The sequence below is a fragment of the Oncorhynchus mykiss genome, chromosome 2 (assembly GCF_057628025.1).
Source record: "Oncorhynchus mykiss isolate SJ-2025 chromosome 2, ASM5762802v1, whole genome shotgun sequence".
Classification (NCBI taxonomy): domain Eukaryota; kingdom Metazoa; phylum Chordata; class Actinopteri; order Salmoniformes; family Salmonidae; genus Oncorhynchus; species Oncorhynchus mykiss.
Window position 1 is genome coordinate 17,090,649 of NC_143023.1, and position 26,823 is coordinate 17,117,471.

Consider the following 26,823-nt stretch of genomic DNA (forward strand, 5'->3'; position numbering starts at 1 on the left):
TCATACAGCTGCGACTGGTCTTACCGGTATCCATGACAACTGCTGAGACTGGTCTTACCGGTATCCGTGACAGTGACTATCAAAGAAAGTAGTACCCTCCCCTTGGTTGGGTTGAAACTGGATTTTATTAAAGACAATACAGGTAGCGATGGCCTAGTAGAGAGACAGCGGGTTCATAGTTCAAACTTCTAAAGCACCCGCCTCAACTACTGAGAGTCTCCGCAACTCATTATTATCTGTTAAATGCATCTTTACACTGGACGATTCTTCACTCTCCTCCCCCCTCAGATTGGAGAAATGGAGATGGACAGTGGTGTTTTGTTAGAGCAATGAGAAGCACAAACATCGCTGCCTCGGTGTGTAACTACAGCTAAGGCTTCTTCAAAATGGCGTCAATCACAAGTTAGCGAATAGCAAGTTAGCGAATAGTGATGGCTCTTTACACAAACAACCGAGGTTTAATAGTCGCAACACAGCCAACTCATTCAGTCTATACATGTAAAAGCTGAGAAATATACAGAGGGAAGAGAGACTTAAGCATGAAAACCTCTAGGAGAGAAACAAGGTTATTATTTAGAATAGGATGCACTGGGAGCACGTTGGGGTTATGGTGGAGAAACTCCACAACAGCACTGATCATAAAGTCTGCACTCATCTGGATAACCAAATCCTATTGAGAAAAATTGTTGTATTTAGGACACACTCTCAGGGAGCAACTTTGTTCCTCAATCAAACCCCCTCCCATCTATCCCAACCTCCCTCCAGCCCATCCCATCCCTCCAGCCCATCCCATCTCTCCAGCCCATCCCATCTCTCCAGCCCATCCCATCCCTCCAGCCCATTCCATCCCTCCAGCCCATTCCATCTCTCCAGCCCATCCCATCTCTCCAGCCCATCCCATCTCTCCATCCCATTCCATCCCTCCAGCCCATTCCATCCCTCCAGCCCATTCCATCTCTCCAGCCCCTCACATCCATCCATCCATCCCATCCCATCTATCCCTCGCTCTCTTTCTCTCTGAAAGTGTTTATATCAGCTTATTCACACAATACTGGAGGTAAGTAGAATTTTAGTGAAATAGAATAACCACCTGTTTCTGTTTCTATTTGATCTGTGCTTGTCGTCTTCCTTCTAGTTCACACCTCCATTACTCCCTCACTGCTTTAGTGAGGGGAAGCTGAGAACATTGTTGCTCCTGGGGATCGGAGGAGGCAGATTTGGTTTGGTTACCTATTTCATCCATAACACTGTGCATAATTGCTAAGCTGGTACTGTATTGTGGTGAGGTGACGTGCTAGTTTGTGTCAAGGTGCGATCAGCTAAATGTAGTAAAACAAATGACTCCACTAGGATTAACATAGTGAGGACAGACTGGGCTCATACCATAAGGGTTCTACACATCTTCTCCCCGTGTTGGGTAGCTAGGTGTGTGGGTCGCTTTTCATTCAGCTTGTCATGGTTAACATTTCAATATCGTGGGGGTAAGAAAGGTCTCTTGGGGGGGTAGAAGGGACCTCCTCGGTCCCCGCCGAATGGAGGGCCAGGACGCTTGCCCCCGCGGAACATGGGTGGCTCTCGGTTTAGGTGCGGGTGGACAGGGGGGCCGCGAGGGTGGAGTAGAGGTCTCTGGGGGGTGGAGTTGATGGGGGGGCAGGGATTAGGGGAGGGTAGGCGCAGGAGGGACGGCGAGGGACGGTGGGGATGGTTGGGGTTGGGGTGTCGGGGCTGGGCAGGCGGGCTAGCGGGAGGGTGCTGGAGCGGAGGAGCTTGGGGGCGAGGAAGCAGTGGGTCGCCTGAGGGAGAGGGAGGGGTGGAGGAGGAGGGGGGTGGAGGAGGGAGGTTGATGCCATCCTTGACACGGCCCAATAAGGGAGGTGGGGCACCGGGGGTGCCGGGGCGGTGGAGAGGGGGTGCGTGGCGGGGAGTGAAATGCTCTTTAACTGTGCCGGGACGAGGCATCTTAGGGGGCTCCCCTAACAGAGAGGACATGAGGGGAGTGGGACCACCTTTACCCCCCCTGGGTCCCCCTCCCATCCCCCCTCGGTCTCCTCCGTCTGGGCGGACCTGGGGAGGGAGGGGCAGTTGGCGGTCAATGGGGACTAGAACCCCGCCTACCATGACTGCCGAGGGGGGGAGGAAGTTGCGCGGGGGTGGAGGGAGCTGGGGCATGGGAGGGGGTGGAGGGCGTGGGATGGGTGGAGGAGGGGAGTTGAAGAAGGGAGGAGGGGGGTGATGGTGGAGGTGTGAGGGGAGGGGACCCTGGGGGTTCTCCCCATGGTAGGGGGGCATCTGAAACTGGGGTGGGGGGCCGTGCGGATGAGGGTGGGGAGGGTGATTAGAATGAGGATGAGGAGGAAGGTGGTGGTGTGAGGTCGGGGGAGGCATGGGGGGTGAAGTCATGTCGTCAGAGCCGCCCTGAGGGGAAGGTGAGGGGGGCTGGGTATCCAGGTACCCTTCCTCATCGTACCACATTCCTCCGCCTGGCCTCCCCCCTTCTCCACCCCCGCGACGCAGCCCTTGTCCAATCACGCGGATACTTTCCACCGTCTGGATGCGCTCTCCGGTTGGCTGGCGGTTTGAGAAGCCCCCCAGTGATTGGAAAGGTGCTCCCTCTGTGCAAGGCGACACCAGCGTCTCAATACGGTGGTACTGCCCCCCCTCCCCGTCAGATGAGCCCCCACCATCCTCTCCTCTCCTCTTTCCCTTTTCATCCCTCGTTCCACTCATTCCTCCCTCCTCTGACCCGCTGCTGGTCTTGCGAGAACCTATGGACGCTCTCCTCTCTCCTTCGACTGATCTGTTGTTCCCGTGACTCTTCCCGTGACTGTTCTGTCCATCCTTCTTCACCTTGCTGCTTCCCAGTGATGAAGAGCTAATCTTCCTCTTCGAATCTTCCTCCTTCAGCTTGGTGGCCTTCTTCCCCGCTCCGTAGCCTTGGAAACGAGAAGAGGAAGAGAGGAAGTCCACGTCGCTGCTGCTTCCTGTTGGGGTGATGACGGCGTCCCAAGGGTCACTGCGGTAGGCCGTGGGTGAAAGATCATGACCTATGGATGAGCCTAAGCTCTTGGAGTCACTGTTGAGGCCAAGGGGGTCGGAGGAGACACCCCCTGGTGTGTCCATGATTTCGTCCTGGGTGGGGGTGCCCCCGCTCTCATCCCTGACGGGGGTCCCGTCTACCCCGTCTCCCCCCAGCAGAGGGCTCCCATCCCCCAGACCCAGACTGAACCCTGGGTTCCCCTGGAGGAAACGGTTGATCTTAGACTCTAGGCTGGGAGGAGAGACAGAGCGGCTAGGGAGAGAGGGAGGAGGAGGAGGGGAGGCCTCTCGGTTTTTCTCCCAATCCCTGGCTCCTCTGCTCCTCTCAGGTGTGTCTCGTTTGAGACTGTTGGTCAGGAGGGGTTTGGTGTTGCTAGGAGTGGTGGGTGTGGGGGGGCCCTTGGCTGCTGAGGAGTCTGGGGAGGCATGGGAGGAGGGGGCAGAGGAGGAGGAGCTACCAGACCTCAGCAGAGAGGACAGACCTGAGGAGAGAGAAGAGAAGATGGAGAGAAACAAAGATATGGGGAGAGAGAGAGAGAAAGGGGGGTGGGTGGAGATAATTACACCAGCAGATACACAAGTTACTCAACATAAAAAGTGCCCCCCAAAACAATTTCAACAGAAGCCTTGCATTTCTCATCTCAAAGTCTGTCTATAAATCTGCCTGTCTGGTTTACTATCTTATGTGTGTCTCACTCTGTGTTTGGGTCTTTGACAGGGCGTTGAGGATGCCTTCAGGGGTGACGTTCACTCTGGACAGGATGCTGGCCAGGGCTGGGCTAGGAGGGGTGGGGCCAACTGGGGTTTTGGAGGAAGATGATTGGCCAGAGGGGGTGGTGGGAGTTCCAGGGGAGGGGCGAGACACAGGGCTGGCTGCTGAGAGAGAGACACACAGAGAGAAAGAGAGAGACAGAGAGAACAATCTTATTATGCAAACATGTTATAACATTTCTGTACCAGCATGTCACAGAATCCATATATTAACTTAAATCCACACACACACACCTGTGTTCTTCATGGCTGATGTGATACTGCTCAGTATGGAGCTGATCTTGCCCAGGTCCACATTCGCCAGGTTCATTCCCAGAGGAGCGGTCGGACCGCTAGGACCACTCACACCCGCGCTCATAGGGGCGCTGAGGGTCACCGGTGTGGGGGTAGACAAGGCTGCCTTTTTGAGTGGGGATTCGGTGGAGGTTCGAATGAGTGTGACAGGGGCGGGTTTCGCTGCGGTCTTGGAGCTGGTCACCTTGGAAACGGTGGCTGATGACGACTGCTTCTCAGCTGATGGAAACAAGGGGTTAACGTGTTTATTTTGACAAGGTTTAGTCTCATTGAGAATTTCGTACTGCCATCTCACCTGTGTTGGCTGTCTCCATGTCCTCCTCAGACAGATCCATGTCCTCCACATCTCTGTTGTCCCCCTCTCTCACAACCCCCATGTCCCTCTCGTCCATGGCACTCCCATCCAGGTCCGGATCAAAGCCCAGCCTACCACCTCGGCCTCCTCCCAGCCCCAGGAAAGGGGAGTCAGAGCCGGTGGGTGAGGGAGCGTCCTCAGAGGGGGAGGGGATGGGAGAGTCCTCGGGACCGGGAAGGGAGGACTTGAGGGCATCCAGTTTACGTTTGAGGTTGACCACGCGGTTGGCAAAGGTTTTGTAGGCCTTGAAAATTAGAACCATAGAATTAGATGTATTAGATATTGATTAGATTATTTATTTGATAGATGACGATCAGATTGATTGCCTGAATGATTGGTTGATACTCACGCTGGCCACGATCTTGACTTCCTTGTATTGCATCTCATAGAAGACGTCTGCGTTTCCCAGAGCCTCCAGCAGAGGGGGCCCTACAGGCATCTGGTTCTCCAGGAAACTGACAAACTCCTGCAGCTTCTGACTGCCCTCTTCAAAGTCCTTGGCAAACTTGTTCCCTCCGGCCTTGTCTGTAGAGGGTAGAGATGGACGGAGGACAAGAGTAAAATAAGTCATTTAAACAAGAGTACACAGAAGCCAGTCGCACCAATATGTCGGAGATAACACCGCAAAGCAGGCGACCGAAGTAAGCGTGCATGTGCCCGGCCGCCACAAGGAGTCGCTAGAGCGCGATGGAACAAGGATATCCCAGTCAGCCAAACCCTCCCCTAACCCAGACAACGCTGGGCCAATTGTGCACCGCCTCATGGGTCTCCCGGTCGCGACCAGCTGTGACACAACCCGGGATCGAACCCGGATCTGTAGTGACGCCTCTATCACCGATCAGTGTCTTAGACCGCCGCACCACTCAGGGGGGCTACTCTGATTGCAAAGCAAAGCCCTTAATATTAGCAAAGTTGAGAAATAAATATAGGAGGCCTAGACTATAGAAAGCTGATGGGATTCTCCTCTTTTTATTAGAGGCCATCAAAACTCTGTTTTCTCATGCAATTGAAAAGCGTAGCCTATAGAAATGTTGTGCAACATGGGCTTATAGGAACATGTACTTTATTCTATGCATCAACCAGCTATGAGCTGACTCTCGCTACACAACAGGTGATCCTATTCCCATCAAACTCTTAACGCCAGGGCTCTCATGGAGTGTTCCATTTGATTTTCCATTGCATTGATGTCAGAGTGATTTGAGGGTCAATAGAGCGCTGAGTACCAGGCCATTAGCACGTTTGGTAGGCTACTACTGACTATAGGGGACATCAGAGCGCAGTTTTGGAGACGCCTAGTTACTGTGATTCAACGGTCACGTGGAATTTGACTGCAGTCATGACGACTCTTGACTGCCGGTGTGGCGGTAATACGGTCACCTTAACAGCCCTAGGCAGGAACCCTGGCCTTAACCCTGTTTTGACCACTGACCTTTCAGTCTCTTGAGGGCCTCCGTGCTGCAGACGTCCACTCTGAGAGCTGTCAGCTGGGTCTCCCTCAGCTCCTCTTCCTCCACCACCCGTTTGAAACCCGCCAGCTGCTCGATGAACGACTGGGGCTGGAGATCGAGGGGGAAGGAAAGAGGGAGGGCGTGGGGAAGGAGGGAAATAGTATTATTGTGTGCAACTCCATCAAGGGCCAATCATCAGTTGAAACAATAAAGCATCATCCCCGCCACTGTTTGGGTAAAAAGCTGAGGGATAGGGCTGAAGAAAAGTAACCACTCAAATTCATAGACAGAGCTATGGATACAAGGACTGGCCATCCATGATATCAACATTATCGTTTTAACCATGTTTGGAGGCTATATAGTGTTTGTTTACATTTGTTGTTTACAAATATTGGAGTAAAACAAGCTTATATTTGGGGTTCTGATGGGGTGTGACAGTTGAACTAAGCTCATGAGGCATTTATAAAAGTTATATTCTTCAAGAATCAATGGGTACAAATCATTAATTTATCAAAACCACAAATGGATGTAGCAACTGCAGATTACCCCTTTAAAAAGGGTCAAAGCAATTAAGCAGAGGACAGAAATAAATACACTTACTATGAAATCAGCCACAATCTTGGACTTCAGGGCAGCTTTGGGGTTGACTGGGGCTACAGGACAAAACCACAACACAACACACTGACCTGTTGACTCATACAGACCCAGAGGTTACAGAAATAGAGAGAGACGGCAATAGGAAAAGATGGTGAGGAGAGAAAGAAATAGGAGCATAGGAGACTGACCTGGCGGAGGAGGCATCTCTTTAGCCTTCTCTTTCTCCCTCTCCCTCTCCTTCTTGGCCAGGTTGGCTTTGAGCTGAGTGATGAGTTCCTCAGGATAGACGTTTCTCTCCTCCCAGATAGTGAAGATTCGCTCCACTGACTTACGCACCTTCGGGTCTCTGGCAAGACAACAGGTCAAAGGGCAAGAGGTTAGAAGGGCACAGATTCAGTCAGCAAGAGATTGGTGGTCAATGTCATCATACAAGGGCTCATCCTAACTTCCACCTAAATCAGATGTTTACTTAGTCTCCCCATTGACAATTAAAACATGCCTCAAATGGAAGTTAGGATGTGCCTCACAATATTGATATAATCCAGAGCAGCTCACTCACTTGACCATTAGTGCAGCGTTGGGGAGCACCTCAGCGAAGGCTGAGCGGTAGACGATGGCGTTCTTTCTCTTGCAGTTCTGTATTACATCATTGGCTAGATAGAACAGATTCAGGCGGTGGTTGGTGTCTGCTGATGGAGAGAAGGAGGAGAGGAAGACAGGGAAGAAGAAGAATAGGTGGAGGAGGAACAGGGTTAGTGGATCCTCAGAAGCCTGATGTCATCAAAAACCTTGACCAGCCTAAGCGTAGACCACCCTAGTCCTGTGGATGACCTGCCTAATCCTACACCCCCCAGTGGATGACCAGCCAAAACCTAGACCACCCTCGCCCAGTGCAAGACCTGCCTAAACCTAGACCACCCTCGCCCAGTGGATGACAATCCTAAACCTAAACCTAGACCGGCCAGCGGATGACCAGCCTAAACCTAGACTGGCCAGCCTAAACCTAGACCGGCCAGCCTAAACCTAGACCGCCCAGTGGATGACCAGCCTAAACCTAGACCGCCCAGTGGATGACCAGCCTAAACGTAGACTGCCCTGTGGATGACCAGCCTAAACCTAGACTGCCCTGTGGAAGTCCTATTAGCTCATGCATGTATTTGCTAATCAATTCTGGAAATATAGCAAAACCAACCAGTGTTGATGGGAAACTTCACTGAAATGATAAACAATGCCGTGCTTTTACGAAGTGACAGACAGATGTCATGACAAGCTGATATTCACTTTTCTATCTAATGCATAATTAACGCACAGACAAAACATGCAGCGAACACTTTCTTCAACTGACAACTTCTCCAACTGAAGCCCTGTGTTACAGGCAAGGCTAAGACATGGAAACCAAATAGGCTTGTCATGCAGGTAAATGGAGTCCAACATAAATGAAGCCTGGTTGTTGGGGGAAAAACACAGCTTGAACAGCAATATAAAGGCTCTAACGTCTCCCTCCCTGAATATATGAAGATCCAGTTGAACATGTTCAAAGATGCAGCATGCAACACGGTAGTCACAATGTCAATAATAATGTTCAGCACCGCCACCGATTCATTCATGACACATTGTTTTCAGCAGACAGCGTTGTCACACTCCGACACAAGACAACGTTCATGACATTCATGTAATTAAAAAAATTTAAATGACTCAAAGCTGGAGAACGCCATACATTCAAAAGCCTGCAAACCCAGAGTTAAGGTATTTCAAAGTGACAGCTGATGGAGTAGGGAAAACAGACAAATCAAACACAGATCAGGTTCTGATGCAGACAAGACTAGAAACGGTATGTACGAGTCCCACAATATCTATTTGGGTCATTGAAACCAGTTGATAAACTGAAAGTGATATTAGCCTACGCCCTACAGCCTCAGCATCTTGTGCAGGACAGCTGTGATGACTCGTGTAAACCAACTAAGTAGGGTATATCTTAGTAAATGGTAACAAAATAAACAGATGCATTACCACTTTAACATAAAATAACAATACAGAAGCCTTTCATACATCTCAGTTGAGTCTAAGTGGGGAAAGGTTGTCAAGTCAAAGGAGAGAGAAACGTCCCCCCTGACTCCCCATGGGCAGATGCATTCAGGGAGGACGAGTTGGAAAGTATTCAACCAGGGGAAGAAGAGATGAAGACTGAGCACAGAACAGTAAACAACCAGCTCTATGCTGTCTACAGTACGCAAACCAAACAGCATGGGCTCCCGAGGGGCGCAGCAGTTTAAGGCACTGCATCTCAGTGCAAGAGGCGTCACTACAGTCCCTGGTTCGAATCCAGGCTGTATCACATCCGGCCGTGATTGGGAGTCCCATAGGGCAGCACACAATTGGCCCAGCGTGGTCTGGGTTTGGTTGGGGTAGGCAGTCATTGTAAATAAGAACATATTAACTGACTTGCCTAGCACTGTGGATTGAATCGAGCCCCAAGATATCCAATGAATGTAACAATGAGTTCTAATTCATATCCTAAGTTCATTACATGAAACGACTCTTCTTCGAAAAGATCCTGGAGTCAAAAAATAGAACTTGCTGAAGTCTAGGCCTAACTAAGTCTAGGCCTAACTAAGTCTAGGCCTAACTAAGTCTATGCCTAACTAAGTCTAGGCCTAACTAAGTCTAGGCCTAACTAAGTCTAGGCCTAACTAAGTCTGAGTGGTGGGGGAGGGGAAACAGTTCAAAATATCAAATAAACAATCTCTTTCAATGGCAACAGGGTCCCAGCTTCCTTCCCTGGACTAAGCTATATTGTAAAGATCCTTCCAAATCTTCAGTTGAGAATATTGCAGAATGATTATGGACTTGGACATGTGATTGGGTGTAAATGTGGAGCCTTGGATGGAACACCTGTTGCACACACAGGAGTGTGTGACTGAGCATCACTGTTCTACTACAGCGGACACCGTAGTTTAGGTGGACACAGACCAACGAACACAGACACACTCAGGGCCACGTCTGGGGGTTTAAAGTTTCAACCTCCAAAGCCATAGTGATGGGGGGAGGAATATATAGAGTGGGGCAAAAAAGTATTTAGTCAGCCACCAATTGTGCAAGTTCTCTTACTTAAAAAGATGAGAGGCCTGTAATTTTCATCATGGGTACACTTCAACTATGACAGACAAAATGAGAAGAAAAAAATCCTGAAAATCACATTGTAGGATTTTATGAATTTATTTGCAAATTATGGTGGAAAATAAGTATTTCTGGCTCTCACAGACCTGTAACTTCTTTAAGAGGCTCCTCTGTCCTCCACTCGTTACCTGTATTAATGGCACCTGTTTGAACTTGTTATCAGTATAAAAGACACCTGTCCACAACCTCAAATAGTCACACTCCAAACTCCACTATGGCCAAGACCAAAGAGCTGTCAAAGGACACCAGAAACTAAATTGTAGACCTGCACCAGGCTGGGAAGACTGAATATGCAATAGGTAAGCAGCTTGGTTTGAAGAAATCAACTGTGGGAGCAATTATTAGGAAATGAAAGACATACAAGACCACTGATAATCTCCCTTGATCTGGGGCTCCACGCAAGATCTCACCCCGTGGGGTCAAAATGATCACAAGAACGGTGAGCAAAAATCCCAGAACCACACGGGGGACCTAGTGAATGACCTGCAGAGAGCTGGGACCAAAGTAACAACACCTACCATCAGCAAGGGCATTGAAGATGAAACGTGGCTGGGTCTTTCAGCATGACAATGATCTCAAACACACCGCCCGGGCAACGAAGGAGTGGCTTCGTAAGAAGCATTTCAAGGTCCTGGAGTGGCCTAGCCAGTCTCCAGATCTCAACCCCATAGAAAATCTTTGGAGGGAGTTGAAAGTTTGGGTTGCCCAGCAACAGCCCCAAAACATCACTGCTCTAGAGGAGATCTGCATGGAGGAATGGGCCAAAATACCAGCAACAGTGTGTGAAAACCTTGTGAAGACTTACAGAAAACGTTTGACCTCTGTCATTGCCAACAAAGTGTATATAACAAAGTATTGAGATAAGTATTTGGTCAATAACAAAAGTTTTTTTCCACCATAATTTGCAAATAAATTCATTAAAATCCTACAATGTGATTTTCTGGATTTTTTTTCTCATTTTGTCTGTCATAGTTGAAGTGTACCTATGATGAAAATTACAGGCCTCTCTCATCTTTTTAAGTGGGAGAACTTGCACAATTGGTGGCTGACTAAACCGTTTTGACAATGTGGCAATACTATTTTGGGCTAGTTGGCTGCACCTGCAACAAAACTATTTTTCCATAGCTTGTTCTCAATCATTTTAAATAGGAAACCAATTTATTTCCATGACTGATCAAAACGTTCTCCTGGTCCTCTAGTGCCTCTGCAGCAGACATATGGTGAGCAATATCTTTGGAACTTCAAATCGCAATAAAATCTTAGTATCAAAATCACAACACACATAGTATCAGCACCAAAGTATGGCGATAATATGGTATTGTGAGGTACCTAGCAATTTGGCCAGGCAGACTGCGATGCCACGTGAACCATCAGATAGCAATCATGGGCAAATGATGCATGTCAACTGGCATTACAGCATTAGGCTTAGCGTACCTCTAAGAGGGACATCCCAGTTTGCAGAAATTGGTTCCGAAACCTTTTCTGTTCCGTGACCCACATAAAAGCTTTTCAGTGCCACCATCAGGGGCACCAGTGGTTCCTCCTGACCCAACACAGAACTCCCTGACCTAGTACAAGCCAGCCAGGACCAGATATTTTGAGTACCTAATTAGCACGCTTTAAGCCTTCCAAACCAAACCGCGATGAACTCAAGTTGTAGTGGTAAAATATGTACCACTACCTGCACCAGCTCAGGTACAGTAGGATTCATTTTGCAAGTGGAAAAAAGGTATGTGTTCAGAAAAAGAACATCACATAGGCCCCTACTACTGTAAACAATAAACACATTTTCTCAATCTCATAGCAGAAACACGTGACCGAGATTAACCAACAGTTAGTTATTTCCAGTTGGTCATGCAACACATTACAACAGTATTTTCTCTGGAATATTTATTTGCATTGCATTACAACACTGCATTACAACACAACCCTAGGAACGGAACCGTTAACACGGCCATCCAACATTTTGTAAAAATTAAAACATTTGAATTGAAAGTTTCACCTGGACAACGAAGCCTACAACTCACCAACTTTATCTTTGGTTGACTGAGTTCAAAATATAGTTTGAATGTTTGAGGACATCATACATAAAGCACAGCACCATAGACAACAGATATACATGTGGTTGAGCCAATGACAGGGACAGAGAGAGAGATGGGAACACATGCAACCTTGCAAATGTTTAGTCTACTGCAGTGCAAATCATTTTTAATTAACAAAAACTGCTCAGGGAAATGAAATATTTGAAAACCAGTTAAACCTTTATAGCTGGAGGCAAGGAAAGTGGACAACATCCGTTTCCATAAACAACAAAACACTGGCATATCTATTTCCATGACATATCACACCACGCAATTCATAAAATAACCCCTCAAAAACACAATGAATGACAGTCAAAGTTTAGGTCTAGGCCTACTCTAGCTAGCTAAGAATTTAACCCCAGATGGAGACAAATGGAGTTAAGATCTTAGCTAGGCCTACCCAGGGGCATTGCGAGGTGCCACCCCTGAAATATGATTGGCCACCCTTAGTGTCCTGCCATTCTCATTGGGTCAGAGCGCTGTCAATCTGGCTCAGATTGGAGAGAAAGGACCGTGGGTTTGTTCTGGCGGGAAGGCTGTTTGATTGGCTGGCTGGCTTTTTTGGGACAACGGAGAGCCCAGCATGCATGACTTCTCTCTCAGTTGAGTTGATGAAAGCAGTGCAGAGGTTGAAAATTGCTAGGTAACTGCTGTTTGACTTGACAGCAAACTAAACTAGCTTCCCAGTGTATAGCCAGTGTAGCTGTAGAATATGGCATGTGTTTGTTCTAGAATGTTATGCATGTCCCTTATTGACTGAGGTGAATGAAGCTACAGCAGCCAAAGTGATAATGGCTGGAGTAATTTTTGCCATTCCCCAAATAGCATTTTAGAGCTTTTAAATTGTATAGAAACATACATCTTAAACTTTTAAAAATGTCTTGGATGGGGGAGTTACCACTGGACATGGTGGTAGTATCTAACTTGAATACAGATCAATATGGATCACTTCAAATGTATTTATTTTAATACATTGGGCAGATACAAATTAACAGTTGAAACAGCAGAGGTGGCAACAAGTCTCAGAGTGGTAGGGCACATATTTTCCACTGGGCCTGGAGTTCTTCCTGATCTGATAACCTAACCAGGTAAAACACCAGACCTTATGACAGTGATTAATCAGTTGTAAAAAAGGTTTTATATGGACTATACTGGGACCAGTTTTTCTAATCAGATCAGAAAACTCCTGGCCCTGGGGAGGATGAAAACCCTGTCAGACTGCAGCAACCTTGAACTTGTTCATATGAATGTTTTAAAACAGACGGAGACCACTATGAATGGACAATAGAACTCCGGGCTGAGGTTGCGTTATGCAGGTTTGTATCATGTAGACCTATGCAACTGTAGATGGTAATAAAAAACAACTCTTATGTAATCGCTATTGTGTTGACTAATTATTTCCAGCGAATCACTTTGGATTGAAAAGGTCTAGGTAGCCTAGCCAGCCCAAGTTTGAATATAAATCCAACTTGATCACATTTTCTCCTAATGCAAACAAATGGGCCATAAATACATAACGTTACAGCTTAGTTTACCCTGGCCAGGGGGATAGGGCGCATAGTAGGCTGTGTGTTGTTAGTAGCCTACAGATTATCACTGAGAAATCGTCTCCTTTTCTTCACATACAGCATACCAGATCGCTAATGTTTAGGTGTAGGATGCTACAACATTCATGTAAAGAGATTTTGCTTGTGTCTGTCGGGGATGATGTGCTTTCACATTTACTAAATAAATAGACCTATGCAGGAAAGTGCAGTGATCCGATGTGCAGGACAGCAACTGTGTGCGAGTTGACGAATCGTGAGAAAAATATGCCCCCCCCCAAAAAAAAGTACTTTGTCCCTCTTTTGAATGCCTTTGTCGATATTTTGTATTAAACTAAACCAGCTAGCCACCCGTTTGCCGACGGGTCTGAAACAGTTATGCAATACAATGCGTCGTATTTTAAGACAATTTAACGCTTTTTCTTATAAAATGTGCTAATTTCCCATGGCCACACGACTGGTGTTGGCCCCCTCTTTGCCACCCCGTTAAAACAACCATACAATCGACCCTAGGCCTAACCCAGATTTCTTCATAAAGACCGTTTTTTCAGCCCACTTGCTTACCCAGCAACATGTATCACCTGTGCTGTCAACACTACCCCCATTTTAACTCAAATTCAAACACATTTGATAGTTTGGCTAGCTAGCTAATTACCTGGCTCCTATCTCATCTGCAAAAACATAGCGCGTGCGATGCGCACAAAACAGGTGCAATGTCGAACCATATGTGGAGACAGGTCAGGTTCGAGCAAAATAAATGTATCACACGTCGCTAACTAACGTTAATATACATAACGATATGCTGAACTGCAGCTGCTGGTAGGCACTAACTACCTTACTATAACTAGTTAGTTACATTAGCTTGCAAGGCAGCTAACTATAAGTACAAAGCACAAGTTGTATTACCCATCTTATTTTAGCTATGCATGAACTTTATGGCGTCAACATTTGTCGGTAACACATTAGGAACATAATTGATTAGCTAACGTGTGTATAGTAGCAGGGAAAGCTAGCTAACGAATGACAAGCTAACGTTAGCTACTCACATTTCTTGAGCCACTTCATCCAGTACCGAACGATAAGGCTGTGATACTTTTTATTTTCAATGCACCAGGTCGACAGTCCCTGTATAGACTCCATAGTGTTGGATACTCCTTGGAATCTGCGGTCCAGGGTGGCCTCCAAAGCGCCGCGGCCACCATGGCCGCTAACAGCTCCAGAACCCGCCGCCATTTTTCCAGTCCTCTCTGGTACTGCAGACACGGACACCGCAATGAGTCATGAAGGTAGCAAAAGTGTGACAGACAGGCGAGAGCAGACACGCCCCCTACAGATCTAGAGTCAGATTCTGAAAACTGTTGGAGGGGCAGGCAACTTCAACAGTTTGACCAATATTTACAACCCAAAAGGGTTGTATGTTACAGGTTGGTTGTATCCAATAGCAAGCATTATAAAATGTCACCTCTCACTGTGTTACAAATCCAATGCAGCAGCTGAAAATAATTAAGTGCACAACGGTATTAAGCTTTCATTTTTCATTCAAAGTGTATTGTATTGTCCTGCATGTGTTTATTGGCAACATATACAGGATCAAAACATAAGGGGAAGACATTTTATCCAAAACAAACATCTAAAGAAAAGAAAACAATTTTGAATCAGTCAATACTTGACTAAATGTGGTCATTCCACAAAAAACAATTGTCAATTTTCTTAAAAAATAAAAAGCCACAAACATGACACAAAAACCGTAGTCTAATGTACGATCTCATTACGTTTCAAAGTCTTTAGTTACTTCTACATTGATAGGTTGGTTTTTGTTTATTAGAAACAGGGCTTTTGCTTGGGAATAGTACATTGCGGCAATATTTCAGAACTGTATTTGGACCCCAGCTGGGCTTACTCAGGAACTGTAGTCAGGTAGAGAAGCCAATAGCAAGCTATAGAACCCTCACACAGTGGAGAGATGTCAGTATTTAATACTTTATCTGACACACAGCAACTGACAGCCTGAATGACACCCTAACTGCTAGAAAGATGGTCTCACAGTTATCAACTCTTCCACAAAATGTGATTGCAGAAGTGTACACCTCTCTCAATGATATCTATACACACCATATATCCCTCCTAATCTACGCCCTCAACCATTCTCTAACCAGCACTCCCAATCCGTCCCCCTCCGTCTTAAGTCAAGTCAACACACAATAACAGGCAGGCAGCCAGCCATACAAGGCTGGGTTGGGGTTGTGAATGGATCTGTAAGAGGGGTAGAATCACCCCTGACCTTTGCATGTCTCTGGTGCACAAGGGAACAATGTGCTTCACCACTGATCCAGGATCAGATAACTTCCAACCATTATGAGGATGAACAACTATCGGACCCTGGGTCAGTGGTAAGGGATCCTCCTCAGCTCTAGTGATGCTCTCCCTTCAGTCATCAGTGCTCTCCAGCACGCTCTGGCTCAGAGCCAGGTCCCAGTAGTGTTCTGTCCCATGCTTCTTAAAGTGTTCTCTAGCCATGTTCTCTGTAGGACACTGCTTAAACTTCATCTCCCCGTAGTTACGCTCCTTAGCCGTGCCCTGGGAGGAGGGAGGAGGAGAGGGGACAGATGGAGGCAGGAGAGAAAACAGCAGGGGAAGAAAGAGAAAGACAAGGTTAGATCAGTCTATTCTGTGTTTACAATCAATCCATTTTAAAGAAGCCAGTTGTCCAAGATGAACATGATTATTATAACCACTCACCTCCCAGACCAGGCTGCATCTGTTGTTCTTCTTGGTCTCATCGTCTGCATCTGGATCTGACAGACAGAGAAAGGAAAACAGATTCAGAACCACAAGTACAGTGAAGTATTATGTAATATAAACAGTAAGACATACAGCGTGGATCATGAACTAGATTCATCTATGGGCCCATGTTTTCTTAAGCAGATGGTCAGAACATAATTACAAATCATTTGCAAATTGACCTCAAGAAGCCCATTCAGATATAACATTTGACTACAACATTTTCAAACCATGCTTACATTTGTATACGATCACATAGTGGCAAGAAAAAGTATGTGAACCCTTTGGAATTACCTGGATTTCTGCACAAATTGATCAAATTTGATCTGATCTTCATCTAAGTCACAACAATAGACAAAGTGTTCTTAAACTAATAACAAATTGTATTTTTCTTGTCTATATCGAATACCTAATTTAAACATTCACAGTGTAGGTTGGAAAAAGTATGAGCTCCTAGGCTAATGACTTCCCCAAAAGCTCATTGGAGTCTAGTGGTTAGAGCGTTGGGCTAGTAATCGAAAGGTTGCAAGTTCAAATCCCCGAGCGGACAAGGCAGTTGTTCCTAGGCCGTCATTGAAAATAAGAATTTGTTCTTAACTGACTTGACTAGTTAAATAAAAGGTAAAATAAAAAAAACCTGGAGTCCAATCAATGAGATGAGAGATGTTGGTTAGAGCTGCCTTGCCCTATATTTTTTTTTTTTTTAAACTCACAAAATTTGAGTTTGCTATTCACAAAAAGCATTGTCTGATGTAAACCATGCCTCGAACAAAAGAGGATCTGACTTGCACAAAGCTGGAAAGGATTTACTCTCCCTAAGAGTAGCTGTCCTGCAAAGAGCACAGCGCAGAATGCTCAATGAGGCTAAGAAGAATCCTAGAGTCTCAGCTAAAGACTTACAGAAATCTCTGGAACATCTCTGTTGACGATATGTAAAACACTAAACACGAATGGTGTTCATGGGAGGACCGCTGTCCAAAAAACCCATTGCTGCACATCTGAAGTTTGCAAAAGTGCACCTGGATGTTTCACAGCACTACTGGCAAAATATTCTGTGGACAGATGAAACGACAGTTGATTTGTTTGGAAGGAACACAAAAGGCACAGTACACCAACATCAAAACCTCGTCCCAACTGTAAAGTATGGTGGAGCTGCTTTGCTGCTTCAGGGCCTGGACAGCTTGCTATTATCAACAGAAAAATGAATTCCCAAGTTTATCAAAACATTTTGCATGACAATGTTAGGCTATCTGTCCACCAATTGAAGCTCAGACATTGGGTGATGCAACAGGACAATGACCCAAAACACAGAAGTAAATCAACAGAATGGCTTCAACAGAAGAAAATAGGCCTTCTGGAGTGGCCCAGTCAGAGTGCTGACCTCAACCCGATTGAGATGCTGTGGCATGACCTCAAGAGAGCATCCCAAGAATATTGCTGAACTGAAACAGTTTTGTAAAGAGGAATGGCACAAAATCCCTCCTGACCGTTGTGCAGGTCTGATCCGCAACTACAGAAAACATGTGGTTGAGGTTATTGCTGCCAAAGGAGGGTCAACCAGTTTTTAAAGCAGAGGATTCACATACTTCTTCCACCCTACACTGAATGTTTACACGGTGTGTTCAATAAAGACATGATTAGGTATAATTGTTTGAGTTATTAGTTTAAGACTTTGTCTATTGTTGTGACCTAGATGAAGATCAGATCACATTTTATGACCAATTTATGCAGAAATCCAGGTATTTCCAAAGGGTTCAAATACTTCGCCACTGTATACATCTCGTATGTTCGGAATACTTGAACAGATTTCCAAAAATTACAATCACTTGGCGTTGATTTGTTGCTGTTTTTAGTATTTTATGAGCCAATCAGTTGTGTTGTGACAAGGTTGATGGGGGTATACCGAAGATAGCCATATTTGGTAAATGACCAAGTCCATGTCATGACAAGAACAGCTCAAATAAGCAAAGAGAAATGACAGTCCATCATTACTTGAAGACATGAAGGTCAGTCAATAGGGAAATTAACAACTTTGATAAAAAATTTGCGTGCAGTTGCAAAAACCATCAAGTGCTATGATGAAACTGGCTCTCATGAGGACTACCACAGGAAAGGAAGACCCAGAGTTACCTCTGCTGCAGAGGACAAGTTCATTAGAGTTACCAGCCTCAGAAATTGCAGCCCAAATAAATGCTTCAAAAGAGTTCAAGTAACAGACACATCTCAACATCAACTGTTCAGAGGAGACTGCATGAGTCAGGCCTTCATGGTCACATTGCTGCAAAGAAACCACTACTAAAGGACACCATTAAGAAGAGACTTGCTTGGGTCGTGAAAGATGAGCAAAGGACATTAAACCATTATGTCCTTTGGTCTGGAGTCCAAATTTGAGTGTTTTGGTTCCAACCGCTGTGTCTTTGAGACGCAGAGTAGGTGAACGGATGATCTCTGCATGTGTGAAGCATGGCGATTGTGGTGTGATGGTGCTTTGCTGGTGACACTGTCAGTGATTTATTTAGAATTCAAGGCACAGCATGGCTACCACCGCATTCTACAGGCATACGTCATCCCATCTGGTTTGGGCTTAGTGGGACTATCATTTGTTTTTCAACAGGACAATGACCCACAACACACCTCCAGGCTGTGTAAGGGCTACTTGACCAACGAGAGTGATGGAGTGCATCAAATGACCTGGCCTCCGCAATCACCCGACCCCAACACAACTGAGATGGTTTGGGATGAGTTGGACAGCAGAGTGAAGGAAAAGCAGGCAACAAGTGCTCAGTGGAAACTCCTTCAAGACTGTTGGAAAAGCATACCTCATGAAGCTGGTTGAGATAATGCCAAGAGTGAGCAAAGCTGTCATTAAGGCAAAGGGTGGCTACTTTGAAGAATCTAAGACTTAAAATATATTTTGATTTGTTTAACACTTTTTTGGTTACTACATGATTCCATATATGTAATTTCATAGTCGTGACGTCTTCACTATTATTCTACAATGTAGAAAATAATACAAATGAAAGAAAAACCCTTGAATGAGGAGGTTCCCAACACTTTGACTGGTACTGTATATATAAATTACATTCTCACCATCTCTCTTGGAGTTGTGTTCTTCCCATTTGATTCTGCTCAACATGAGCCTCTTGAACTTCTTCTGGGCTTTGGGACCTGAGAGAACAGTACATGCATGCTCAGTCATGTAGTTAAATCTGGGGTAAAGAAGAACCCATTTACAGCAACAAGTCATAAGAAATGTTATGAGATTATCATGAGTAATTCATGGTAATTAAAGGCAACTTGAATGGTTCAGACTCAGTGCAAGTAGACCCCATTTAAAGAGACTAATATGGTCCCTCCCCTCCAGCCACCCCTCTCTCACCTCCCTCCACCACCACCATGTTGACGTCTCTGTGTAGCACCACGGTGCCCGTCAGGTACAGCTGGTTGGCGTTAGCTTCCACCTTAAACTTCTTAGCCGGGTTGTGGAGGTTACGGATCCTAAGGGAAAGCGAGGGGGTGAGCAAGCAAGTACGAATGAGTAGGAAAGGCACACGGACATACTAAGCCGTAAATAGTTACCTGTGCACAGAGACTTACCTAAACACTATAACATGCACACAAAACCTTACGCTATCCAGAGACAAACCCTAGCTCACCTATAGACTGAGATGTGAACTCCAAGACTCAGGTCCTCTTTCAGCTTCTTCACCTTCTTCTCTTTTCTCTGCTCGGTTGTGAGCTTCCGGGCTGCATTGGCCTCCTCATGGGCCCTGAGGACAAACACACAGACAGCTGGTTATGTAGTGAGAGATGTCATATGGAGGGAGAGGACAGAAATGGTGAGTCAGGAAGTGGGTGAAATAGGAGCAGTGATAGATGGGAGGCAGAAAAGAGGAGGGGGAGAGAGAGCGAGGAGAAAAGGGTTAATAGATGAGGTAAGAGAAAGAGGGGACAATACAGAGAGAAATGTGTTGTGGTTTGACTTACTTCTGTCTCTTGGCCATCTGTGCTCTGACGTGGGCCTCTACCTTAGTGGGATCCTGTACTGCCTCCGTACCCAGCACTCTCATCAGGTTAGAGATGCGCACTGACGAGACAAACACACTCAAGGTCAGAGATGCACTGAAACGGGGAGGAGAGGAACACAGGCCTCAAATAGGACTACCACTCAGTAAAACTTCAAATTGAAAAGAAAAGCAGCATTACTTCAACAGCCCTGGTCTCTATCCTACCTTTAGGTTCTGGGGGGGGCATGAGCCCCAGTCGGACCTTCTCCTGAAGCTCTTTCTGTCCCTCCCTGCGAGTCTGTCTCCTCAGCTTCTTCTGTTCCTTCTTAGTCAGGTACACTCCCAGAGTCACTCCTGGCTTGTCTGTGTCCACTGGAGAGAGGAGACCAACACTTAGAGCTGCCTTCTCAAACTGAACAGTAATCTATTCCTCTCGGTCAGGTTGTCAACAAGGCGGCATGGCGCATCGTTCAGAAACATACAGCTCTTTTCCATAAAATATGTTTGAATTTTCAAACTAGTTTTCACCTGGAAGCCAGATAAAGGGTTTCTATCAAAACCAATCCCTTTGTCATGTGAAAACAGAATCCTAGTCATTACTCCACACGCTTAATTAGGTCACTTTTGTTTTGAGCCGACTTCGCCGTGGGCTTGAACAGGTCCCCTGGGTCACACCTGGATGGCAGCCCCGTTCCAAATAGAACACAGTCAACTTTCAGCCCATGCAAAACACGCCTACACAGGCAGCCGGGTGAGATGAATCTAACCCACTGACTAATATCCAGGAGCCCTTATTGGAAGCTTGACATAAAAGTAACATCAAAGAAGGGATGTGTGTGGTTACCTGGGGGGCTGATCTGAGCAGGGTGCTCCACCAGGTTTGTGACTCCAAACAACTCCATCGCCACAAAATTGGTCTCTGTGGATCTGAGAGAGAAAAGATGTGATCAGCACAACAAGAAGTCTGGAAAATGGTGGAGAGAGGACTTTCATGACAATTCTTCAAAAGGTATACAACTTGGATGTAGGTGTTAGGATGACTATATTGAGCTAGTAAAGTGGGGATTAAATGTGTAAAGACTCACAGGTCAATGTTGGAGGGGAGGATGTACGAGTCCCACCACTCAATGATGGGCACCTGCCCGTCCCCCAGCATCTTCTTGGGGGCAAAGAGGGCCAGCTTGGTGGAGGCCTGGATCCCAGTCTTCTTGGCTGCCTGGGCGATCTCTGTCTGCAGCTTCTCCAACTGGGCCTGGACAGGAGACAGAGGTGGTTTTGGTTGTTTAATTTCCATTTTGCAGTTAACTTCTCTAGGGTAGGGGCAGCATTTGGAATTTTGGATGAAAAGCATGCCCAAATTCAACTGCCTTCTACTCAAGCCCAGAAGATAGGATATGCATATAATTAGTGGATCTGGATAGAAAACACTCAAGTTTCCAAAACTTAAAATAATGTCTGTGAGTATAACAGAAATGATTTAGCAGAAATCATTCAGAAAGTAGGATTTTGTGTGTAGTTTTCTATTCAATGCCATTACAGTATCCATTGACTTAGGAGTAAAATTGCAGCTCCTATGCCTTCCACTAGATGTCAACAGTCCTTAGAAATTGTTTCAGGCTTGTATTCTGAAAAATGAGGGAGTAAGAGCAGTCTGAATGAGTGGACCCTGTCGTGTCAGAGCTTTTTCATGCGTGCGACCGAGAGAGTGCCTTTCTTGTTTACCTTCTATATTGACGTTATTGTCCGGTTGAAATATTATCGATTATTTAGGCTAAAAACAACCTGAGGATTGAATATAAACATTGTTTGACATGTTTCTATGAACTTTAAGGATACAATTTGGATTTTTTTGTCTGCCTGTTGTGACTGTGTTTGAGCCTGTGGATTACTGAAGAAAACTGAGGTTTTCAGATATAAAGAGAGACTTTATCGAACAAAAGGAATATTTATTGAATAAATGAATGTCTGAGTGCAAACATATGAAGATCATCAAAGGTAAGTGATTCATTCTCTCTCTATTTCTGACTTGTGTAACTATACTACTTGGCTGGTTACTGTTTGTAATGATTTGTCTGCTGGGCTATGTCCTCAAATAATTGTAAGGTATGCTTTCACCGTAAAACATTTTTTAAATCTGACACCGTGGTTGGATTCACAAGAAGTTAATCTTTAAACCCATGTAAAATAGTAATTTTTATAATGAGTATTTCTGTATTTGAATTTGGAGCTCTGCAATCTCACTGGATGTTGGCCAGGTGAGACGCTAGCGTCCCACCTACCCTAGAGAGGTTAATGTTACACTCTACAAATAGTTTTTTCCTCTCTGTGTATTGATCAATTGTTGTGAAACACTTTCAAAATAATAAAAGGCTATGGTGAGAGGTGAAAGGTGACGGGTCAGGGGTCAGATTTGGTACCTTAGTTCTGATCCTCTGGGCGATCTTCTCAAAGCGTCCCTGCTCATGGAACTTGAAGCCCTTCTTGGCTCGCTGGGCGGGTGCTATGTTAACACGCCCGTCAAAGTAGATAGTGGACTCCAGGTCCTCGCCAGGCTTCTCCTTCAACTGCTGTCGGAACTGCTCCCTCTTCACCGCACGGATATTAGCTGTGGATGGAGAGGAGATGAATGAACAGTCAGATATTAGCTGTGGATGGAGAGGAGATGAATGAACACAGTCAGATATTAGCTGTGGATGGAGAGGAGATGAATGAACAGTCAGACAGGTGACTGAAGATCGGGGAACAGAGCATGCTGATTGTGACAGTAGAGGAGAGTGTTGTACCTTTGAGGGTGGGCATGCGGTGTGTTAGCTCCACCTCGTTGCCGCTGGCATCCACGGTCCGACCCATATCATCCAGAATCAGAGGGGCCGGCTTGTTTGACTCACGGGCCTCTGCCACCTTCCTACACCCAAAACACACACAAAATCAGATGACATACATGTGTTAAGCCTCCCTGTAGTATGACATGTATTTGTGGAAGTGTCTAAAGTTGGGTCTGTGGTGTATGCTATACTCACGGTGGTGCTATCCCCATGGCGTGTAGGTTGGCCAGCGCCACCAGGTTATGAGGTCCTCCAGTGTTCCCAATGGCTCCCAGTATACCAGGCTTCATGGCTAACTGCGACTGGATGCGGGCCTGCAGCTCTGCAGCCTTCCTAGCCTTCTCGATGGCATCGTTCATGAAAGTAGCTGCCTGGGAGGGAGCGATGGACTGGGCCGAGCCCGAGGAGGGGGCAGAGGGAGCGGGGAGAAGATGAGAGGCGAAGGGGGGGTCTGGCTGGGGAGTGGGCAGGGGCAGCCTCTGGAGGGGGACAGGAGATTGTGATGAGACAGTAACAACACAAGTCCACAATATCTGTCAGACATCTACACTTTTCATTTATAAAGGAGGAGAAAATACAGCCAATCCTTCAAGAGAGGGAGAGAGTAGAGGAAGTTTAGTCTCACCTGCTGGGAAGACACTGGAACGAAGCTCAGCTGTTTCTTCCTCTCCTCTATCTGTCTGGTGGCAGCTTCCATCATCTGTTTGATCTGAGGACAGAGAGAGAGAGGGAATGAACACTGATTCATTTCACAAGGATCGTGACATGTCTGTATGTGAAGCAGGATCTTGGTACATGCGTGTTTCATATGGGAAACAGTGTGTATGTGAGTCTCTCTGTGTGTGTGTGTCTGGCTACCTGTATCTTAGTGAGCATGCCAGGGCTCTCAGTAGGGGGTGCAGGTAGGACCTCTGGTTCCTCCACCTCCTCGAAGCGGGGGACACGTTTCCTCTTCACCGGCACACCATCTCCTGCCTCGGGGACGTCCCGCCTCGCACCCACCTCCACCTCATCACCAAACACATCCTGGGGGAACATCAGTAGGCGGCAATGGCCTGAGGCTCGGCCTGAGGCTTAGCCAAGCAATCTAACCAATGTAATGAGTAATTTAAACAACCTCCTGGGAATATCCACTCACTGTGTCCTGCTCCCAGGGGAGATATGTATGACACTAACATAATAAAGATCAAGCCTTGAGACAATGACTTTCTGTAGATAACCAAGTTACTGAGTTGAAATCTCTGATAATGGTAGAAACTCACCTAGCCTATCATTTACACCCATTCAATCCCTTCTGATATCTGTGCCATCTCCATGGTCTAAACATGTAGGTAGCTACTGGTCTCAGGATACAGGTTAATGTGTTCCATCTCCATGGTCTAAACATGTAGGTAGCTACTGGTCTCAGGATACAGGTTAATGTGTTCCATCTCCATGGTCTAAACATGTAGGTAGCTACTGGTCTCAGGATACAGGTTAATGTGTTCCATCTCCATGGTCTAAACATGTAGGTAGCTACTGGTCTCAGGATACAGGTTAATGTGTTCCATCTCCATGGTCTAAACATGTAGGTAGCTACTGGTCTCAGGATACAGGTTAATGTGTTCCATCTCCATGGTCTAAACATGTAGGTAGCTACTGGTCTCAGGATACAGGTTAATGTGTTCCATCTCCATGGTCTAAACATGTAGGTAGCTACTGGTCTCAGGATACAGGTTAATGTGTTCCATCTCCATGGTCTAAACATGTAGGTAGCTACTGGTCTCAGGATACAGGTTAATGTGTTCCATCTCCATGGTCTAAACATGTAGGTAGCTACTGGTCTCAGGATACAGGTTAATGTGTTCCATCTCCATGGTCTAAACATGTCGGTAGCTACTGGTTACAGGATACAGGTTAATGTGTTCCATCTCCATGGTCTAGACATGTAGATAGCTACTAGTTACAACCTACAGGTTAACGTGGAACGTGTGGTACAACAGCAGCAGTGTGTGGTGAGGTCTACCTTCAGGTCTCTCTTGCGGTTCCTCTCCCCAGCACCCTTGTTCCCACGGGAATTACGGCTCTCCTCCAGGGCCTCAAATAGTCTCTCCACGAACCCACTGGCAGACTCATCCAGGAATGGACGCAGCTGGTCTGATGGGTCAAAGGTTAGGAGTCAAGGGTCAAATATAACATTTAAAGACTGCTGAACAGTTATCTATTTGAGCCAGACCCACAAAAAAACAGACGTTCTGGAAAAATATGCTAACAAAACAGATAAGACAGCGTACAACACAGCTTTTCTGCCACAATTTCAGTGTAACATGTCACACACCAACTGCCCTCATAATCCCCCTCTCACACACCTGTGGTCTTCCTCTTGTCCAGGCCCTTGCCTACACAGTGCAGGGCCGCAGTAACGACAGTAGGCTCAGAGAACCCCAGCACCTTCTTCACGGTCCGTTCCACCCAGGGCCGTAGCTCCTCCACCTCCCGTTTAGGAAGAGACATCGTCTACAACACAACCGTAGTCGGTAAACAAACAAACTGAAACAGACAAACTTCTTAGCTAGCCAAGTAGCTAACGTTAACCTTAGTGGCATGGATAGGTGATCAGCAAAGTTGACAAACAGATCAACGTCACGTGTATCTGCCCAGCTAAGTTAGCTACTAAAAGTTATGGTTGGTTTGCTTGCCAAGTTAACAAACACTTGCTGTTTGTTTCCCTTGCCTGTTCACATTTCACCTGTCAACACAGATTTTTGCCAGTGTTGGCTATTTAACTAGTTAGGGCTCAACTACTAGCTAACTTGCTAGCTATGTCTCAACTATTAGCTAGCGTTGAACTCTTGTAGCTAGCTAGCAAGCTACAAAAGTCTGATTCCCCCGTGCGGTGAGATCAACTTACCAACCAGACGATTTCGTCCTTAACAGGTGAATATATCCTCTTATATCAGTTATATTCTAAAACATTAATATTAAAAGATAGAAATACATAATAAATCCAAGCCGCTGTGAACAAACTTTCAGTTAGCGCGGCGTTCACACGACGTTCTGAATTCAGAACCCGGAAGCGGAAACACGTGAGGTACCGTCTTTCTACTGTTAGTACTTGTTCGTTGTTTCCGCCTATCGTGAATCAATCATAAAATCAACACGTGAATAATAGTTGTTATTTATTTAACTATGCAAGTCAGTTAAGAACACATTATAATTGACAATGACGGCCTACCAAGATGCCTCCTGCGGGGACGGGGCTGGGATTAAAAATGTACAATAAAATATATGACAAAACACATCACGACAAGAGAGACACCACAACACTAAACAAAGAGAGACATAAAACAACAACATAGTATGGTAGCAGCACAATACATGGTACAAACATTTTTGGGCACAGACAACAGCACAAAGGGCAAGAAGGTAGAGACAACAATACATCACGCGAAGCAGCCACAACTGTCAGTAAGCGTGTCCAAAATGTAGTCTTTGAATGAAGAGATGGCGATATAACGGACCAGTTTGAGGGGTTTTGTGCAGCTTGTTCCAGTCGCTAGCTGCAGCGAACTGAAAAGAGGAGCGACCCAGGGAGGTGTGTGCTTTGGGGACCTTTAACAGAATGTGACTGGCAGAACGGGTGTTGTACGTGGAGGATGAGGACTGCAATATGTTTCTTAGCTAGGGGGGTGAGGCCAAAGATAATAAAAAGAGCCTATGCTGCAGGCAGAGTACTTTCATCAAAATACAGATTTTCCAGAGGTAGTCTACAATTTTTCCACTCACCGTGTATTTGACACAGATGATTGTCTTGTTGTAGCAGTTTGTCACTTGAATACAAGAGTGTGTTCAGTTCGATTGAACCTTTGCTACGTTTCATATAGATGTATACTGAACGGCACGTTCCCCCAAAACGTTCAGATCAAAT

General features: G+C 46.0%; 2 protein-coding genes across 6 annotated transcripts; both read right to left on the minus strand.

Annotated features, from left to right (window-relative positions):
- Window positions 1–1,117: 1,117 nt before the first annotated feature.
- LOC110536358 (regulation of nuclear pre-mRNA domain-containing protein 2) lies at window positions 1,118–14,604 on the minus strand. 5 transcript variants are annotated; one of them, XR_016484622.1, is made up of 11 exons: window positions 14,350–14,597; window positions 7,061–7,190; window positions 6,690–6,847; window positions 6,505–6,557; window positions 5,886–6,012; window positions 4,806–4,981; window positions 4,397–4,700; window positions 4,042–4,320; window positions 3,733–3,912; window positions 1,384–3,518; window positions 1,118–1,195 (listed from the first exon to the last, which is right to left on the minus strand). XR_016484622.1 is itself a non-coding variant. In XM_090190681.1 (10 exons), exons 1-10 carry the CDS (start codon window positions 14,534–14,536, stop codon window positions 1,468–1,470), a joined length of 3,642 nt encoding a protein of 1,213 aa, XP_090046807.1. In that variant the 5' UTR covers window positions 14,537–14,604; the 3' UTR covers window positions 1,118–1,467. The 5 variants fall into 5 exon arrangements, 4 of the variants coding, with proteins under 4 accessions (XP_090046807.1, XP_090046800.1, XP_090046824.1 ...); XM_090190681.1 differs by having other exon boundaries at window positions 1,118–3,518; window positions 3,733–3,909; window positions 14,350–14,604; XM_090190674.1 differs by having other exon boundaries at window positions 1,118–3,518.
- A 225-nt stretch (window positions 14,605–14,829) lies between these two features.
- LOC110536367 (U4/U6 small nuclear ribonucleoprotein Prp3) lies at window positions 14,830–26,484 on the minus strand. Its single transcript, XM_021622120.3, has 17 exons — window positions 25,807–26,484; window positions 25,265–25,412; window positions 24,922–25,052; window positions 23,775–23,942; window positions 23,542–23,625; window positions 23,112–23,395; window positions 22,875–22,996; window positions 22,509–22,696; window positions 21,177–21,343; window positions 20,936–21,018; window positions 20,317–20,463; window positions 20,072–20,171; window positions 19,741–19,854; window positions 19,464–19,582; window positions 19,175–19,252; window positions 16,043–16,098; window positions 14,830–15,880 (listed from the first exon to the last, which is right to left on the minus strand). The coding sequence occupies exons 2-17, from the start codon at window positions 25,407–25,409 to the stop codon at window positions 15,731–15,733; spliced, it is 2,136 nt and encodes a 711-aa protein (XP_021477795.1). The 5' UTR covers window positions 25,410–25,412; window positions 25,807–26,484; the 3' UTR covers window positions 14,830–15,730.
- Between the last annotated feature and the right edge of the window lie 339 nt (window positions 26,485–26,823).

What these genes read in the sequence shown, in the direction of transcription:
- LOC110536358 (XM_090190674.1), bottom strand. Translation starts at nt 14,536, where the DNA reads ATGGCGGCGGGTTCTGGAGCTGTTAGCGGCCATGGTGGCCGCGGCGCT. An exon ending in AAGTCAAGATCGTGGCCAGC is followed by an intron (nt 4,701 to 4,805) that starts GTGAGTATCAAC and finishes CTAATTTTCAAG; the next exon opens with GCCTACAAAACCTTTGCCAA. An exon ending in CATGGAGACAGCCAACACAG is followed by an intron (nt 4,321 to 4,396) that starts GTGAGATGGCAG and finishes TGTTTCCATCAG; the next exon opens with CTGAGAAGCAGTCGTCATCA.
- LOC110536367 (XM_021622120.3), bottom strand. Translation starts at nt 25,409, where the DNA reads ATGTCTCTTCCTAAACGGGAGGTGGAGGAGCTACGGCCCTGGGTGGAA. An exon ending in GCCATGGGGATAGCACCACC is followed by an intron (nt 22,997 to 23,111) that starts GTGAGTATAGCA and finishes TTTTGGGTGTAG; the next exon opens with GAAGGTGGCAGAGGCCCGTG. An exon ending in GCCCCCCCCAGAACCTAAAG is followed by an intron (nt 20,172 to 20,316) that starts GTAGGATAGAGA and finishes TTGTCTCGTCAG; the next exon opens with TGCGCATCTCTAACCTGATG.